This window comes from Glycine max, chromosome 13 (assembly GCF_000004515.6).
Source record: "Glycine max cultivar Williams 82 chromosome 13, Glycine_max_v4.0, whole genome shotgun sequence".
NCBI classification, from domain to species: domain Eukaryota; kingdom Viridiplantae; phylum Streptophyta; class Magnoliopsida; order Fabales; family Fabaceae; genus Glycine; species Glycine max.
In genome coordinates, this window is record NC_038249.2 from 40608166 (window position 1) to 40625345 (window position 17180).

General features: G+C 31.4%; 3 protein-coding genes across 4 annotated transcripts; 2 read left to right on the top strand and 1 right to left on the bottom strand.

Moving 5' to 3' along the window:
* Positions 1 to 271: 271 nt before the first annotated feature.
* Positions 272 to 4892, top strand: LOC100789566 (fatty acyl-CoA reductase 3). 2 transcript variants are annotated; one of them, XM_041008474.1, is made up of 10 exons: positions 272 to 482; positions 592 to 695; positions 1587 to 1789; positions 1930 to 2030; positions 2663 to 2855; positions 3077 to 3238; positions 3407 to 3488; positions 3867 to 4133; positions 4310 to 4437; positions 4533 to 4892. In XM_041008474.1, exons 1-10 carry the CDS (start codon positions 428 to 430, stop codon positions 4684 to 4686), a joined length of 1449 nt encoding a protein of 482 aa, XP_040864408.1. In that variant the 5' UTR covers positions 272 to 427; the 3' UTR covers positions 4687 to 4892. The 2 variants fall into 2 exon arrangements, with proteins under 2 accessions (XP_040864408.1, XP_003543435.1); XM_003543387.5 differs by having other exon boundaries at positions 273 to 506.
* A 286-nt stretch (positions 4893 to 5178) lies between these two features.
* Positions 5179 to 10064, bottom strand: LOC100802795 (proteinaceous RNase P 2). Its single transcript, XM_006594877.4, has 6 exons — positions 9111 to 10064; positions 8712 to 8813; positions 8398 to 8573; positions 7677 to 7797; positions 6877 to 6945; positions 5179 to 5688 (listed from the first exon to the last, which is right to left on the bottom strand). Exons 1-6 carry the CDS (start codon positions 10023 to 10025, stop codon positions 5482 to 5484), a joined length of 1590 nt encoding a protein of 529 aa, XP_006594940.1. The 5' UTR covers positions 10026 to 10064; the 3' UTR covers positions 5179 to 5481.
* A 3244-nt stretch (positions 10065 to 13308) lies between these two features.
* On the top strand, positions 13309 to 15852 carry LOC102663041 (uncharacterized). The gene is made up of 6 exons (XM_006594878.4): positions 13309 to 13428; positions 13868 to 13998; positions 14084 to 14152; positions 14904 to 14975; positions 15460 to 15532; positions 15676 to 15852. Exons 1-6 carry the CDS (start codon positions 13369 to 13371, stop codon positions 15742 to 15744), a joined length of 474 nt encoding a protein of 157 aa, XP_006594941.1. The 5' UTR covers positions 13309 to 13368; the 3' UTR covers positions 15745 to 15852.
* The last annotated feature ends 1328 nt before the right edge of the window (positions 15853 to 17180 follow it).

Consider the following 17180-nt stretch of genomic DNA (forward strand, 5'->3'; position numbering starts at 1 on the left):
AACAGTGTTGCGGAAAATACGCAACAATATTGATTAAGCGTTTATATTTGCATTTGCAGACATAATGTGGTAGCTATGTTTTAGGTTCAACGTACTGTTGAGATATGTTGAAAACCTTGGCACAATCTATCACCGATTTTGACCAACATAATCTGTTGACACATGTGAGGGAGGTGGACAGAGGAGAAGGCTTGATTCACATTTCAGAGAATTGGAACAATTAATGGGTGTGCCATAAAAAGTAATTGCATTGCCATTGGATCTTTCCTTTATATTTATATATATATATATATATATATATATATATATATACTACATGGTATCGCCATAGGGGCATTATTACGTTAATATAGCCAAAAGTATTGTGTCATATTGTTTGGTTAAGGTTCACTTCGAAATCCTTCGCCATCTCATAATTTTATCTCCAATGGAATTGGGAAGCATAATTCACTTCCTTCAAGATAAGACCATTTTAGTCACTGGTGCCACTGGCTTCCTCGCAAAAAGTCTCTCTATCTATCTATTTATCTATCTATCCCATGATACTAAACTATATCTAGTTACCATGTGTTTCCTTGTATGTTTTTGCAGTTTTTGTGGAAAAAATATTGAGGGTTCAACCAAATGTGAAGAAACTTTACCTTCTTTTGAGAGCCAGGGATACTGAATCTGCTACTCAACGTTTACATGCTGAGGTGAATGTACAAAGATTTACAACTTTATTAAATTTCTCTTTTCAGTCATCAAAAATTTAGAATACATCATATCAAAACCTAACTTACCAATATTAATTGGCTATGTGTAAGGTAACTAACCGCAGGCACAAACTCTATAATGTATTTAGAATGATGACTGATATATAGACACTTTGCAGTATATCAAACATTTCATATATTAATAATTATTCTTTTTCTTTTTCTTACCTATCACATCATTATTATCGCCGTTCATGCTTCTATTTCTTATTTCTCTTTTTTCTTTCTGAGAGTTAAATAATGATAATATATTTGGTGTTCATTAATTATTTTTCATATATTTAGTGTGAGATTAAAGATTCATCAACTAGTTTCAACTCACAATTGACACACATATAAGTAAGGATAATGATAAACATCTACCCCATTTTAAAATGAATTGGTTGAAAGAAAAGAGAAATAATTAAAAAAGAAAGTGTAGAGAAAAAAAAAGGTATAGATAATGTAATGGAAAAAAAAGAAAGTAAAAAAGAAAAAAGGATGAAAATGAGATGAAGGAAGAAAAAAAAAGTGTCTCCTATTTTCCTATAAATTAATAATGTATTTACACCAACAAATGACCTAGCTAGTCTATACAAATTTACGAGTAATCTATTTATTTCGACTGATATATGGCTTTTGGGTGTTAAGTAAAAAGCTAAGTAAGGGAAAATTTTAATGGACAACAAACTCTATTCAACATCTGAAGAGATATGATAGGTATAATAGATATTCAAAGTTCAACTATCACACACCTAATATATTTTACATAGCATTTTTAATTAATGATGTTATTAAATCAGTACGTCTGATATTTGTTCGCGCTATTATAGTTTTTTTTTCCTTTTGTAGATCATAGGGAAGGACTTATTTAGATTGCTGAAGGAAAAACTGGGTACAAGATTCAATTCCTATGTGTCAGAAAAGTTGACAGTAGTACCTGGAGACATTTCTCAAGAGGACTTGAATTTGAAGGACCCAATTCTAGGGGAAGAGATTTTCAACCAAACAGATGTTATAGTTAATTTAGCTGCAACAACTAATTTTGATGAAAGGTACTATATATTCGAGATATAATTTTAAAACCATATATATTTATGTGTGTCTCTATGTTCACATACATTTATAAATAATCTTTTATTTCTCTATAGTTAAAATTACACTCTTTTTTTTCTCTTATGCCTATTAAATGCAGATATGATGTTGCATTGGGTATAAATACATTAGGAGTTATGCATGTGTTGAGCTTCGCCAAAAAATGCGTCAAACTAAAAGTGCTAATCCACGTATCAACAGGTTAGTATATATATGCATGCCCATGATAATTAAAATTATAACTGATTCGTATCTCGCATTCAATCTTCCAAATGATTCTCTCATCAAAATAAATGGGGCTGATCAGATGGCAATACACTCTCTGTGATTGTGGAGATGATTTTTGGGTTCAATTTCTGTAAAATTCATCTGTGGATAGAAGTGAGAAACTTTATTTAAACGTGTATAATTTCATAACCGACTTGAACCACAGTTTTTTTTAGGATATATCATGATTCTACCATTTGAGCCAAAGGCATAATTACCAACAACAAAAAAATCAGTATTCAAATGCATATATATCATCGCAGATGTCCTTTTTGCCTCAAGGTTATTGCAACTAGTTATATATTAGGATCACGTGTTTGATATATTATACTCTTTACAAAAAATGCTTATAAAGTATACACAGTGTAGATTGTAGCATCAATATTGTGCCCACCTTGTTGACATATATAGCTAGTGTTTAATTACGATAGAGTGTGGGACCTATGCTACATTCATCATAAATTCTAATCTTGAATTTGTCGTGAGACTATATAGCCATTATGTCCATGGAATATCTTGATCGAGTAAATTTTCCGAGCATTTCTTTATTGCTATATATCTTGCAGCTTATGTATGTGGAGAAAAAGAAGGACTCATACTAGAGGATCCACATCACTTTGGCGTGTCACTAAATGGAGTGCCCGGACTAGACATTGATATGGAAAAAAAAAATGTGGAGCAGAAATTGATTCAGCTTAGAGAGGAAGGAGCCACAGAACATGATATTGAATTGGCCATGAAGGACTTGGGTAGTGAAAGGTTTGTTCTAATTATTGTACTACTCCCCATGCCAACCTTCTTAATTCCCTGACCACTGATTCGTTTTTTTACAAAGTATCAGCTAATTAATAATGTTGAGAAATTTATAATTGTGTGTTTTGCAAAAAATTACTTGATATCTTGCAACATTTCCATTTGATCCCCTTTAACAATTACCAAAAAAATGGAATATATGTATTTGTTTCTTGATTAAATATTAGAGCAAAGATGTATGGATGGGCAAACACGTATGTCTTTACAAAGGCAATGGGAGAAATGCTTGTAGGAACTACAAAGGGAAACATGAACGTTGTAATTGTACGACCCACAATGGTTACTAGCACTCACACAGAACCTTTCCCTGGTTGGATTGAAGGTTTAAGGTAAACCATCGATCACATCACATCTTGTCTTATTGTGTCCACGCATATAGTTTCAATTATATATATCCACCATCTTATTATGTTCCCTTGGTTCGCATTTCAAGAAAGTGGCATTTAGAAATGGAAACACAACCAAAACTTTCTCATCTGATTGAGATTTTTTTACAGAACCATAGACAGCATAGTTGTTGCGTACGGTAAAGGAAAACTAGCATGCTTCCTAGCGAATCTTAAGGCAGTTTTTGACGTGGTAAGTCACTAATTTCATATTAGAAATAGAAAATTGATTGTGTCCATAATTGATTTTAGATATATTTTTATATATTTAATTTCATGTTAAAATAGAATTCATAATTGATTATGAATTGAAACAATTTTAAATAATTTTTGTGTTAGATTCAAAATTTTGTGTTGAATTTTGTCTTTAACTTGATTTTATACTAAAAACATTTAAATATAAATCACATCATTTCAAAATTAATGTTAATCAAAATTAACTTTACAAAATTAATTTTATCAATGTTTATTCAAACAAAACTCTTTTCTTCTTTTATTGGTACTAAGAAAATTTTCCTCTCATTCTTTTCAAAATAAGTGGATACATATATTAATGCTGAGTTTGAAATAGATACCGGCTGACATGGTGGTGAATACAATGCTAGTGGCCATGGTGGCTCATGCAAATCAACCTAGTGATATCATCTATCATTTGGGTTCCTCTGTTGTAAATCCAGTTAAGTACCTTAATCTTCGAGACTATAGCGTAAGATATTTCATGGAAAATCCTTGGATAAACAAGGATGGAAAGCCCGTCAAGGTTGGCAAAGTTACCATATTGAGCAACATGGATAGCTTCCGCAAATACATGTACATTCGTTACCTGCTTCCCTTAAAGGTACTTCAAATCCTTAATTTCTATAATTCACATATACTTTCATAGTTCTAATTTTCATGCAATCATTCTCACAAGTCACAAGTAGCAACATCATGTGGACTTTAATTACTTGAGTTTATAACATTCTTTTAAGCCAACAAATATGTGCTTAATTTTAATTTGTTTGCATTTAATAGGGGCTAGAGCTGGTCAATGCAGTTTCATGCCAGTATTTTCAGAAAATGTATCTTGACTTCAATCGGAAGATCCGTACTGTCATGCGATTGGTTGAACTTTACAAGCCTTACTTGTTCTTCAATGGGGTGTAAGTAAATTATAAGCAGCCAATAAATAAGATATTGAAGAACTTGTTTAATGGTAATATTCATTTTCTCATTAGAGTGCTTGTTTTGTGCACAGGTTTGATAATATGAACACAGAAAAGTTATTATCATCGGCAAGACAAGGTGGGGTAGAGACGGAATTTTTTTACTTTGACCCAAAAATGATTGATTGGGAGGACTATTTCATCAATATCCATTTTCCTGGTATCATCAAGCATGCCTTAAAATGACCCGTAATTACGTACTATGCAGAAGCCATTTTAGCGTTTATCATTTGAAGCTTGAATTTGTTGTATTCAAATTGGTGCTGGCGAGTTTATATGTTTGATATATTATATATATGCAGTGAATATTTTGTACTTTGTTCCTCAGTTCCTTGTCCATGTTAAAATTGAGTTTTCTCAGGTATGAAGTTGGAGACACCCAAGTGCGCTAAATTCGCTGGTTTCTCTGTTAATCATATGGCGTTCAATTATTATTATTATTATTACTATAAAACAACTTCCTTTAGCACCAGGCACTGATTAGGCCATAAAAAATCAGAAATAGAAAAAATATTATAACATTTTCTAATAAAAAATTATTTATTTATTTATTATTAACCTTTGACTCCAAAAAAAACTAATTAGTTAACATCATTTAATTTTTCTCTATTAAGAAAATTTATAAAATGAATTTAATTGTTGAACTTCAGTTCTGGAACAAAGTAACGAACTTCATAATTGGACTAGTTGATGATTATTCATTCATTGCATAGAGTCCAGCGGAAGGCAAGGTACCAGCCACTATAACCACTACCCCCCTCTTTGGAACCATGACTGAAACCCCACACAACCTCTGACATAATTACAACAATGAGATTAAACAGTATAACTTACTTTGTGGGTCTATTGGGAGGGGTTAAAAATGTACCCTTTTAATTATCTTAAAATCATGTGTAGTCACCCCAAAGCAGGTTGCTGCCGTTTATCTTGCCACCAGTAACCAAAGCAGTCAAACAAAGGCCAAGCCCATGGAAAAATTTATCATGAAGGAGGAGACCTCTCTTTTCTTTTACCAGCGATGGAAGTGGCACTGTTTTCATCGACTTGGGAATCCAAGCTACTAACACCATTAGAAACAGTAGCGACAGCATCATGACCACTTGGCCGAGTAATGCAGAGCCAACATCTCGTGGACTCACAGCTAGTGCCTGATACTAGGGGTACATGCCAATAACCTTTTTCTGATTCCTGAAACAAAAAAAATTCACATTATATACAACAGAATTTAGAAACAGTAGTCAAGAAACAAAGTAGTTATGAATTTGATAGAGGCTTAGTATACAGACATTTTGGATGCTAAAGTATTTAGGATTTTTATGTTTGCAAAGACAGTTTTAGATGCTTTGGCATGTATAATGCTGTTCTTTTACATCTGTTCTGGTTGCACTTAGCAATCTTTAGATATCCGACTTGAATTTCCAAATATATAGCTTCACCAATTTCTAAATTATTTTCGTAATATGAAACTAATTAAGAGGTAAAATTAGCAATTCATAAAAAAGGCGTTAACAACTCGTGCTCAAGCATCTTGAGATTCTTATGGGGTTTGAAAGGGCATCACATGCCCACACACATTGGTTGTTTGGGTTGAAGAAAAGGGATTTGAGGTATGTATGATTAAGCCATGCCATAGTAATTAAGAATAACTCTGTTTCAGCACCAATTTTAGGAAACAAATAAAACTGTCATCATAAAAACATCTCACCCCGATGCCTGAAAAACGGACTAAATTCTCTTTCACAACTTATATGTACATTAGAGGTAAAAAAAAAAAATTAAGAATATACTAGGGCATTTCATTATCAAATGACAATACAAATTTCCTGCTAATAAGCAGAATACGAGAAATGAACCTAGAGGCTAGAGGGAAGATGGTAGACCAATTGAGTCTCGGGCCAAATAGTAGGAAGATATACACTAGAATGCGTATGAAAATGGTTGAGGTGGCAGGGCCTGGTGGGAGTTAGTTACTGAGTAACATCCCGAAGGCATAGAAGAATGAAATTGATTAGTTAGGGGTGGTTAGTTAAGAGGAGAAAGGTGGGAATGACTACTCTCTTCAAGCTGTAAAGCTGAGGGCATACTGGCATAGGTGTATTCTCTGTAGGAGCTTTGCTCGGGAAAAGAATAGTAGCCTCTTTCGCATTTCTGTTTTTCATTCCTTCTATGATCTATTTATGTTTTGAAGCTTACATTGACTGAATACAATAGAATCCGTTTACTCTGTCTTCAATATTGGGTTCGTAAGTCCTAACTTCCTATCATCTCCACTCAAATACCAAAAGATCAAAAATACTAAGCTGTCACCCAGAAACGAATACTAAGTTTCTAACACATTCCCAGCAGGAACAGTAGAATGGCCACTACAAGCATTACCTGGATAACCAATGAATATGATGGTGGCATCTGAAGTTTTAGGTTTCCTTTCACAAAAGTGTAGTGAACCTGTACATAAAAAAAAAAAAATAACTTATCACAAAAGCAAGGGCATGATATATAAATCGTGAACAGCCTACAGATCAGATTTTGGAGTATAGACAGATGGGCCTTGAAGGCTCCAACGGGAAACAACTACTGCTATGTCAAACATTGGAAGATGCCCTAAAGGGAATAAAAATTATGCATGATGTTTCTCAAACGGCTTGAAACATATCAAACTGTTTTATCTCAAATACCCACTCCCCGCCCCTTTCAAAAATCCTAATCACACAGAAAAAAGGTACAACAAAATTTAATATGCACAAAATCATAAAATCGGAATAAAAACTCTCCTGAACTGGCATTAGAGTAAACAATTTCAGAAAAATGTAGATGAGTAAAAGTGCCCAAACAGGTCGCACAGAGATGTAATAAAGTTTGAAAACTAAAATTTATAGGAAAAAAGTTCCCATACAAGACCCATTTTAAAATGTGAACAAACAAGTCACCCATAATGATAGAGTACGAAAATCCAGAAAAATAAATAAATAAATAAATGGTCTTGCTAACCAGTGTCTTTAGGGCATTGATTAAGGAACTAAAAACAAAAAGTATTTACTATAAAAATCATAGCAGAACATAAAAAATATTATGGGCAGCGCAATTTTGCACATCCCAATAAAAACCTTTCTTTTTTTAATTTCTTAACCAATGTCCTAAGGACACAGGTTAGCATTTGCCGTAAATAAATAACTTGCCTGATGTCTTTCTTTCCACTGGTTAAAAAAGTTGCTTCCTATGAGTTCAAATATGTGATCTCGCATTTCATCATTTGTCACAAGCAAGCACCTAAGTTTAACTGCAGCAAAGAGCCAATACCTGAAACCCAGAAGATTAATACAAGTACATCAGTGCCAAACAGAGAAAAGATTATAACATATTCATGAACAACACGAAAAGAAATTTTGACTAAATAATTATCAACTATTTGAACCTTAAATGATACAACCGGTTACATTTTAGTCCTTAAAAAAACTTAGCTTTCATTTAGTCCTTCTCAGTTATTCATGTCTGAGTTCACTTTAATCCCACCAATAGCTTCATCTGTCTAATGCAGAAAAGCATCATATATGGCACATCAAATGTGAATCAAATCTTACGTGGAATGCTATATATTGCATAGATGACTTGATAAACTCAAGTTCTAAAACTGCATGCTCTAATTTAGAATCTTAGACCAACAAGAAAACAAATGCATACACACACAACTGAATACCAAATAATAACTTAATCCCAATAGAAAAATAAATAAAAATTAAGGGCTAAAGAGAAACTATTATTTTTAAAACCAAATAATAAAATATCATTTAGGCATGTACAGTAAAGAAACAGCCAAACAATTCAAGAAACAATTCTATTGTCCTAAGATTAAAAGTAAAAAACATATGCAAAGCTTAATACATTTATTTGGAAATTTACCAATCATCATTGGATCCATTTGGAGTTGTATACAGTACACCATTTTTCATCCACTCCTCCACCAGTCTTCTGCTAGAAGGATTTTCCATCAGCCCTCTTAGACGCTTGTTGTGCAGCACAACAAGCGGCCATTTCTTCCCACTCCGATTGTACAGTTCTTTCACAACATCATCAAGCTGCACTATTACAAAATTAACAATACAAACACAATTAGCTGCATAAGCAATAAAGCTTACTTACCATACAAGAGCACAAATTTGCATAACTTGTTCAGACAGTTAAGGTAAAGAGACTCTATAACTTAGGCGTACAACCTGAGAAATGTTGAATCCACCATCGGCAAAATTTTGTTGGTAGAGCCCAATATTTGCTCCATCCACTATAGCTTCATAAGAGGCATGCTTTTCAAGCCAGGCCTATAAGGATCAAAGAAAAGTATAAAAAACAAGCTATTATACCTAGACTAATAATAATAATAAGAGTAAACAGTATATACATTGATATTTGATAGTGTAAAAGGTTTTTGTACACATTCATCCAATTAGTTTGTTGATTTTAACAACAACTATCTTAAAAGTCATGCCTAATATGATTTCTGATTGATAGACACTCGGACAATGCATAAAAATTAAACTCAAATAATAACATATCATCATTCATCTCATTTAAAATTGTGTCACATTGCAGTGAGTGGAGAGATCAATCAACCACACCTGAAATTCACTAAAATTGGCCTTGACCTCTCTTTCAAAGGCCAAGGCAGCAACAGACCCTGCAAACTTCTCCGTCTCCACATCATCAATATCAACACAAACCAATTGCTGCCCACAACAGCAACAATGCCCATCAGCAACAACACTCGTTCTGCTCACAACCCAATCCCCTTTCCCAACCCATCCCTGACCATGCCACCCTCCCCCATTCCTCAAAACTCCCTCTTTAACTCGCCCGGCATCGAATTCTGCCTCACCAACCTCAGAGGCCTTGCTGCCCCGAAACCACTCCTCAATAACCACCGCAGTGGACTCACTAACACACCTCACAGAGCTCCTAAGCCTGTGCAAATACTCATACACCTTATCCACTCTACCACAACGCGCACTCACCTTCAAAAGCGCGGCGAGTTCTGCCTCTTCTAAGCTCACTCCAACCCCATTCATATGCTCCTCCACCTCATAGGCCTTATCCGCGTCAAGCATTTCACAGAAACAGAACAGAGCAGGATCGTAGGTTCTTAGCCTCGGCAAAGCGTTGTTATAGTTCTTGCCCATGCTCTTCACCAACTCGAAGGCGTAATCCGCGTCGCCTTTCGCCGCAGCGAGGCGCGCGACGGCGGTGACGGTGGCCTCGTTGGGGAGGACGGCGAGTGCGGACATGTGGCGGAAGGCGCGGAAGCCGTAGTCGAGGGCAGTGGGCTTAAGGGAGGGGTCGGCGACGGAGTTGGAGCAGAGGTAGAGGAGGGCGTTGAAGTGGTGCTGGTTGAGGCGGGTGTTGTTCGAAACGGCATCGTCATAGAGGGATATCGCGCCGCGGAGGTCCTTGGCTTTGGAACATGAGTTCAACTCGAATTGGAACTTGGTCTCGGGGTTTCGGCAGCCTTTCTTCTTCTTCTTCGGGTGCTCCTCCATTGAAGGGTCAGATTCGGAAGTTTTGCTGTGAGGATTTGCAGTGTTTAGTTAGTTTAAAGCCCTAGATGGCGGTTTTTCTTTTCCTGGGCTTCGTTGCAAAACGATGGCAGTTACTCGTGATTGGGGCCCAAAATCCATGGGCTTGCTCTTCGGCCCAGACATGGATATGGAGTGACATTGTGACAATGTACTTGTTATATGGTCACCTGGGTTTGGTTGGGATGAGAGGGAAAATGAAATTCAAATTAATTGATTTTAATTAGTTCACTTTAGTTCAGATTTCAATCTGCCTAAACTGAATCAAATCTATCTAAGATTTCAATTTGTCTAAGCTGAATCAAATCTATCTAATATTGAATGGATTAACTTGATTCGGGTCATTGGATACCAATCAAAAAGTTATTTTGAAAAAAAAAATTAAGACAACAATTTTTGTCTCGAAATTGATAGATAATGTTTTTTTTAAAGTATAAGCAACGTATTTTAGTGTAATTGACTTACACCAATAAAATAATAGCATAAGTTATAAATAATAATATATGATTAATTGATTAAATCAAAAAAATAATAGATGGTTGTTGTTTATCTAAAACACTTAATAGTAAGTTAGGCATTGAAAAATAAAAACTAATAATAGATATATAATTGATTTTGTTTGGGTTTGGGAAGTATTGTCCAATACTCGAACCAATCAACATTGAGTTTCAATGGATTTGATTTGAGTTGAGCTCAAGATGAAAAAATAAAAATCAAATCAATTTAAATGGTTCGATTCGAATAGTTGGAATCATTGAATTGATTCGGATCAATGAGCATCATAGGACAACAACTAGATATACTTTGAATTACTAATGACATGTAGGGGTGAAAACAAATTAGGCCGCTCGACAGAAGCATACGGTTTAGCCTACATCAGACTTAGGTCAAGTTCAATTTTCTTAAAAAATAAATCAGATCAAATCTTTTATGAAAATCTAAAGAAAGTCAAGCCCTAGGCCATTCAAAAAATCTTATGGACCTAATTGACAGACCTATTTAAAACAAAATAAACTTAACGGTTATCATCATAATAATAATAAGTTTGTTATATTGCATTAAATATTATCTTTATTATGCTTTTTTAAATGTTAAATATGTTGATCTACATGGAAAGTCAAGTTAAACCTTACAATTAATTTGATTAAAATATAAATTTATGTCTTATTTAAAAGTCTTATTATAAAGTATATTTTAAAATAAATTATCATGGATGTTGTATTAAACCTTTAAAGCATGTTTATATCATATTCGTATAAACAAGTTAAATTTTATTTTCACAAAACCTAACATATATATTTTTCACATTTGTCTTGATGTTAAATCATAAAAAAATGGACCATCAAACATAGCTTGTAGGTCGAGTTAGAACTTTTTAAAAAAGACTTTTGATAAATAATTAAGTCTAACTCAAACAATATATTTTTAACTAAGCCCAAGCCTAGTATAACCTAGCTTGATCTAGCTCATTTCAACCCCATGATAGCATGTTTTGAACCACATTTAGAATAGATTAATCACTTGTATTTTAGGATATAAAAGTTGCAATTGTTAATGTCTAAAAATCACATTAAAAATGTGAAACTAAGCAAACTATGAATATATCTCCCTTATTTGTTTATGAATTGAGAAAATAAATCATGATCTGACAATGTAAAATAATGTCATCTAATTACAAATTATTATGTATGATAAGTTTATTGATCTTTATAGTAATTATTTTAAAAATCATACAAATAATGATTTATAATTAGTTAATAGTGCAAAAAAATTACATCAACAACACATAGTCATTGAACTCTTATAAATTCTCTTTTAATGTTTTATCTTTCTTTAGTCTTCTTAAATATTCATTCATATTTACCCTCTAAATGTTCCATTTCTCTCAAATAGTCATTGGCATTGATTGAAGTGTTTTATGGGTTAGCTTGGTTCAAATTTATTATACATTTTCTTACAAAATTTAATGCATGTTAGGAAAAATAGTTGAGGAGAATGATTCAAGACCTTTTTATCAATCTCCTTCCATGTTTAGCACCTTAGTCAATAATAAATTTTTAATACTTTTACAAATTGGGTTAAAAACAAATGCAAACAAAATGAAAAATTGATATCTCTTGTTTAATAAACTTAATTATACAATTAAACATCGAGGGCATGGTAAGGTATTTATAATTATGATTAAGGTTTTGGTTTTGGACTTAGAAAAACATTTTAACTTGTCAATTAAATTGTTAGCTTATTTCCATTGCGATTTGATTTGGTTGTAATTTTTAAGTTTATTTTTTTTCTTTTTGTTGTTTGTATAGTTCTAGGGTTATAAGGCATAATAATCTATTGTAACTAAAGATCGCATTTGAACATATGAAGTGTGCAATATCATATCATATAAAGTCATTGTTATATGAATTAAAGAAACTTAGTTAAGTCAATTGAGTAGTGTGTATGTGTTGTTGGTTACATAACACGTGTAATTGTATTTTATTATTTGAATGATTTTACTATTATTTATGCAATGCTTCTTTACTTTTTAGTGGTATATATTGCATGGAAAAAAATGTTAATTCAAAAGAAGCAAAAAGAAAATAAAAAATCTTAATTTTACAAGTTTTAATGACTAAGAATGTTATTTTCAAATAAATTGAAAAACATTTTTTTACTAGTATTTAATATTTTTCCAAATTCTTCCAACTTTGGTTAGTCATATTTAATTACTACATTGACTAGAAATACATTTTAATGACTGTGAATGTTATTCTCAAATAAATTGAAAAACATTTTTGGTTGGTATTTAATATTTTTGCAACTATTTCACAAAAATTCTTCTTATTTTGCAAGACATATTTTATGACTATATTGACCAAAAATATTTTAATGTCTAACAATGTTATTTTCGTATCAATTGAATTGTTAGCATTTAAAATTTTCTCTAAAATATTTTCAAAATTTCTCCTCCTCCTTGGCCAATCTTATTCTCAAGTTTTTTTTCCCAAAAATAACTTAATCCTTAAAACAAATGCATCCTGACAAAGAAGAAAAAGAAACTGTCCATTGCCACTTGCAATATTTAATGGAAATTTTTACATGTATTCATGCTAAATTTATGGTAACTGACAACCAATTTCTACTTTACTCATTTAGTTCAGTTATTTTATAACCATTTTTTTTGTCTATATGCATTTGAGATTTGTATATGGAGTTAAAAAGTAGCACCTTGCATGCAAGATAATTATTTTCAACCAAAATACTTATCTTCCTTACCGATTTTCTTCTCCAAGGGAGCTACATTTATGCATCTTGTAAAAAAATGACCATGTCAATTCTCAAAGGACTCTTGCAAGGATACATGAAATCATTGTTTGACGAGGTAAGAAAATTTTATTCCAAGTGTTTTAATTTTCATTTGTGTTTAACTATTTGCTAGTGATATATCTAGAATTGTCATCTCTTGAAAATTTTATACCTTTTATTTTGTAGGGATAACCTTAAAAGACTGTTGTTTCTTAATTTTCATTGTGGGAAAAACCTTAAAAGGTCTTTGTAGATTGAATCACTTGTAACCTGTCTCAGTATCCAAAATTCAAATTACATTGAAACATTCTTCCTTTAATCATTTCAATGTTTTTCTCTTTAGAAAAAAATATTCAACATGCAATGCAAACATTTAACATATTTATTTATGTCTTTCACTTGAGTTGTAAGTGAATATGTTAATATTGTAGTTTAATTTTTTTTATTTTGTTTTATAACACTGAAAAATTATTGTTGAGATGTTTGATTGTGTTTTAGTTTGTTATTACTTGTAGGGGGTGGTGAATGATCAATTTAACATGATTGTGGCTTTGAAACGCATTGGAGAACCAGATCGTGTGGTGCAGTTGATAGAAACATATTTTTCAAATGTTGAAAGGATCCTTTTTGAGCTTTCGCGTCATGTGTAATGTTGTTGGTCTTTTCATGTTTTTTAGAATAAATTATTTATGTTTAACAAGTTTTTCTAACCAATATTTTTATATCTATAGTGATAATCCAAAAGTTAGCTTTTGTAAGTTGGCATCTCTTGCTCGTGAAATAGAAGATAAGAGTACAAGGTAATGTGCAATGTCTATCTATTGTCATGTTGGGTCTTAAAAAAGAGTTTTGTGTAATTTTTCAAAACTTAATTACTTAGACATACTCCTTCATCTAAAGATGTAACTATGTAAAGATAAGGTCCAGATTATAAACTTACATGTGTTTCTCATTTGACTTTAGTTTATCTCAAATATTGCATTTTTTAATTTACTTGTTATAGGGCCATACAAATTTCATTGCTATAATCTTATTATACTAATTACCTTACATGTTTTTTTTGTGTGGTGTTTATTGCTTATAATTATTGATATTTTTCCCTTTGGTATTGATGACCTAAAATGATTTGCTTAACCTAAGAATCACTTTTATAATTTAGCCTAAAACAATGCATTTGATTACATCAATTCACATATACAAACATACATGCATATGCACATTCACAAGTTTTCACATACATACTCTAGCTATAAGTTTTCCCAGTTTAGTTACTCAATTTTAGACCTCAAGTTAGTAATGAGCAAAAAGTTAAAGATGTATAATGCATAATGCTTATTTAAATACATTAAGCATTTACTTAATAAGTGTATTATTGTTTCTTACCATGCATGTTATTTTAGAATGATTATTTATGAGTGTTAAAGACAAAATTTTCAAAAAGTTAGGTTCTTCTATAATATTACTTATTTTTATTATAAGGAAGATAACAAGTTCACTACTACATTTTTTAACATTTGAAATTACATTTATATTTGTAATTGATGTTTGCAGTATTGGTGCAGAGCAAATGAAGCTTGCATGTTCTGATGTCATCAAAGCTTGTAATGAGAAGCACCAAGAAAAGTAATTTTTGTCTTTTTTATTCAATATTTTATTTTTTTCTCTCTATACAATACATTCTTGTTATCTCTTACAACACTTTTTTTTGAGAAAAATTGAAAAAAAAATTGTATCCTATACGAAGAATTAATTTTTTTTTTATATATATATATAGATAGATAGATAGATAGATAGATAGATAGATAGATAACAATCTTGTCTATTTATATTTTTCCTCTTATAAAATTCATTATCACTATATGCTTATTGTGTCATTTGCCTATCTTAGGGTATGCGGTTGTACTTGATTTCATTATCATTATATGAAAATGACTATATATATATATATATATATATATATATATATATATATATATATATATATATATTCTATTTCATTCATTGCTATCTAGATATTTGTACTTTTAATATTGGAAAAATATGAAATTATTGTTGTCTTATGTTTTATATAGTTTCAAACTAAATTTTGTTTGTAAATGTTGTTCAGTTTTTCTCGATCCATGTCATGGTTAAAAATTGAGTTTAGTAAGACCAAGAACAAGTTGGAGGCCTTTGTACAGGTTTACTACTTTTTTTCTTTTTCATTTTAAATTCTTTAAAGCACACTCGTACATTAAATGCATGAAAGGATGCTTTTCTTTGCTTGAATTTTCTAAGCACATATTGTATAGTAATATGTTTGATTACTTTATTTTATTTACAGATGGAGCGAAGGATTATCAGACTTGAGATTTCTCAATCACCAGCTTCTACTTCTCAATCACCAAACTAGATTTTATATGTCATTATTATCAATTCTTCTTCTGATGGATTAAATTGATTTTGCTTTTGAAGTTATGTTGTTTTAAACTTTTGGAAGATGTTGAATCTTGTATCTTTGTTTGCCTATAAAATAAATGTCTTCTTAGAAGCATCATGGTTTTTCCTATATTGGTTTGTCCTCTTTTTTTATTGTATTGTGTGTTTTGTTGACTTTTTTTATTTAATTATAGTTCTACTGTATTTAACTTTCTAGTTATAATTTAATTGTGATATGCAATTTTGTATCATGACTTTCTTTAGTTATTTGTGAAATTTTTTAAAGTTGTGCTAAAAATCAAGTGTTAACAACATCTAATAGTGATTTATGATCCCCTTAAAGTAAATTTATGACTTAATGTCTTTATGTCTTTTTGCTAATGATTGCCTTTAGTAACCCACATATGGGAGGTGTTTAGAGCAATGTATACTATATGCTAAAAATACTTCAAACTCAAATTACAAGAGAAAGACAATTTGAAAAAATTATCAATATAATAACTCTTAACATTTTTTTATATATTATATAATGTACAAAAATACGAACAACTCCCAACCTCAAAATGTTGATTCGCTTAATTATTTTTCATCGTCTTGGAGAAATCTACTAGAACAAAGCTCCATTTAAATTATCTGTACAATAAATAATTAACTTTTTCCAACTTTTTTGTCAAATGAAATATTGTTTTGATTTTTTATTTAATTTTTATTCAATCAATTAAAAACATGTGCTATTAGTATTTTGTGAGAAAGTTTCATATGAAATAACATTTCTCATAGATGAATATTCATTTTTCATTTGTATCTCTATTAAAATGAACGCTAAGAACAAAAAATAGTGATTTCAAATTCTACATGAATGAAATTCTTATATGAATGTTTTATAAGAACCAACAATAAAATTTACTCATTTATAGGCACCAAAAACAATAATATAGAGATGAAGAACATTTTTTTATGAGAATTATATCAAAATCAGTTTGCTTTTAGGGAGTTGTTATTGGCCTCAACCCTTTTGTTGTTGGCCCTTACCAAGGGGTTGACACCAATTTTTTTCTTCCAAAAATACCATTTTCATGGAAACATGATTCCGTTAATCTTCTTTTAATTGTTTACGAAGGGGTGGGGAAAAGTAAACAATAGAAATGTGATTTTGTTGTATAGTTGCACATCGAAATCATATTTTCGTTATTTTATGAAAAGGTTGCAAAAAAAAAAACAATGAAACCATGTGTTCCATTGCTTCTTGAAGGGGGTAAAAAAAACACAAGAATTGTGATTTCATTGTTTTTTTGACCTAAAAATGAAACTATACTTCTATTTCCCTATTCTTTTTCCTCAAAACTTTGATGATAGATTTGATGATGGTGGTGAAGATTTGGATCGACGAGTCTAGATTGATGTAAATCA

Bases quoted from the DNA above. Each gene is read 5' to 3' on its own strand.
- LOC100789566 (XM_003543387.5), top strand. From the start codon at position 428: ATGGAATTGGGAAGCATAATTCACTTCCTTCAAGATAAGACCATTTTA. The intron at 3,489-3,866 runs GTAAGTCACTAA...AGTTTGAAATAG, and splicing joins TTAAGGCAGTTTTTGACGTG to ATACCGGCTGACATGGTGGT. The intron at 4,134-4,309 runs GTACTTCAAATC...TGCATTTAATAG, and splicing joins GTTACCTGCTTCCCTTAAAG to GGGCTAGAGCTGGTCAATGC.
- LOC100802795 (XM_006594877.4), bottom strand. From the start codon at position 10,025: ATGGAGGAGCACCCGAAGAAGAAGAAGAAAGGCTGCCGAAACCCCGAG. The intron at 7,798-8,397 runs GTAAATTTCCAA...TCTGGGTTTCAG, and splicing joins AATGGATCCAATGATGATTG to GTATTGGCTCTTTGCTGCAG. The intron at 5,689-6,876 runs GTAATGCTTGTA...TTTTTGTTTCAG, and splicing joins CATATTCATTGGTTATCCAG to GAATCAGAAAAAGGTTATTG.
- LOC102663041 (XM_006594878.4), top strand. From the start codon at position 13,369: ATGACCATGTCAATTCTCAAAGGACTCTTGCAAGGATACATGAAATCA. The intron at 13,429-13,867 runs GTAAGAAAATTT...TATTACTTGTAG, and splicing joins TGAAATCATTGTTTGACGAG to GGGGTGGTGAATGATCAATT. The intron at 15,533-15,675 runs GTTTACTACTTT...TTTTATTTACAG, and splicing joins AGTTGGAGGCCTTTGTACAG to ATGGAGCGAAGGATTATCAG.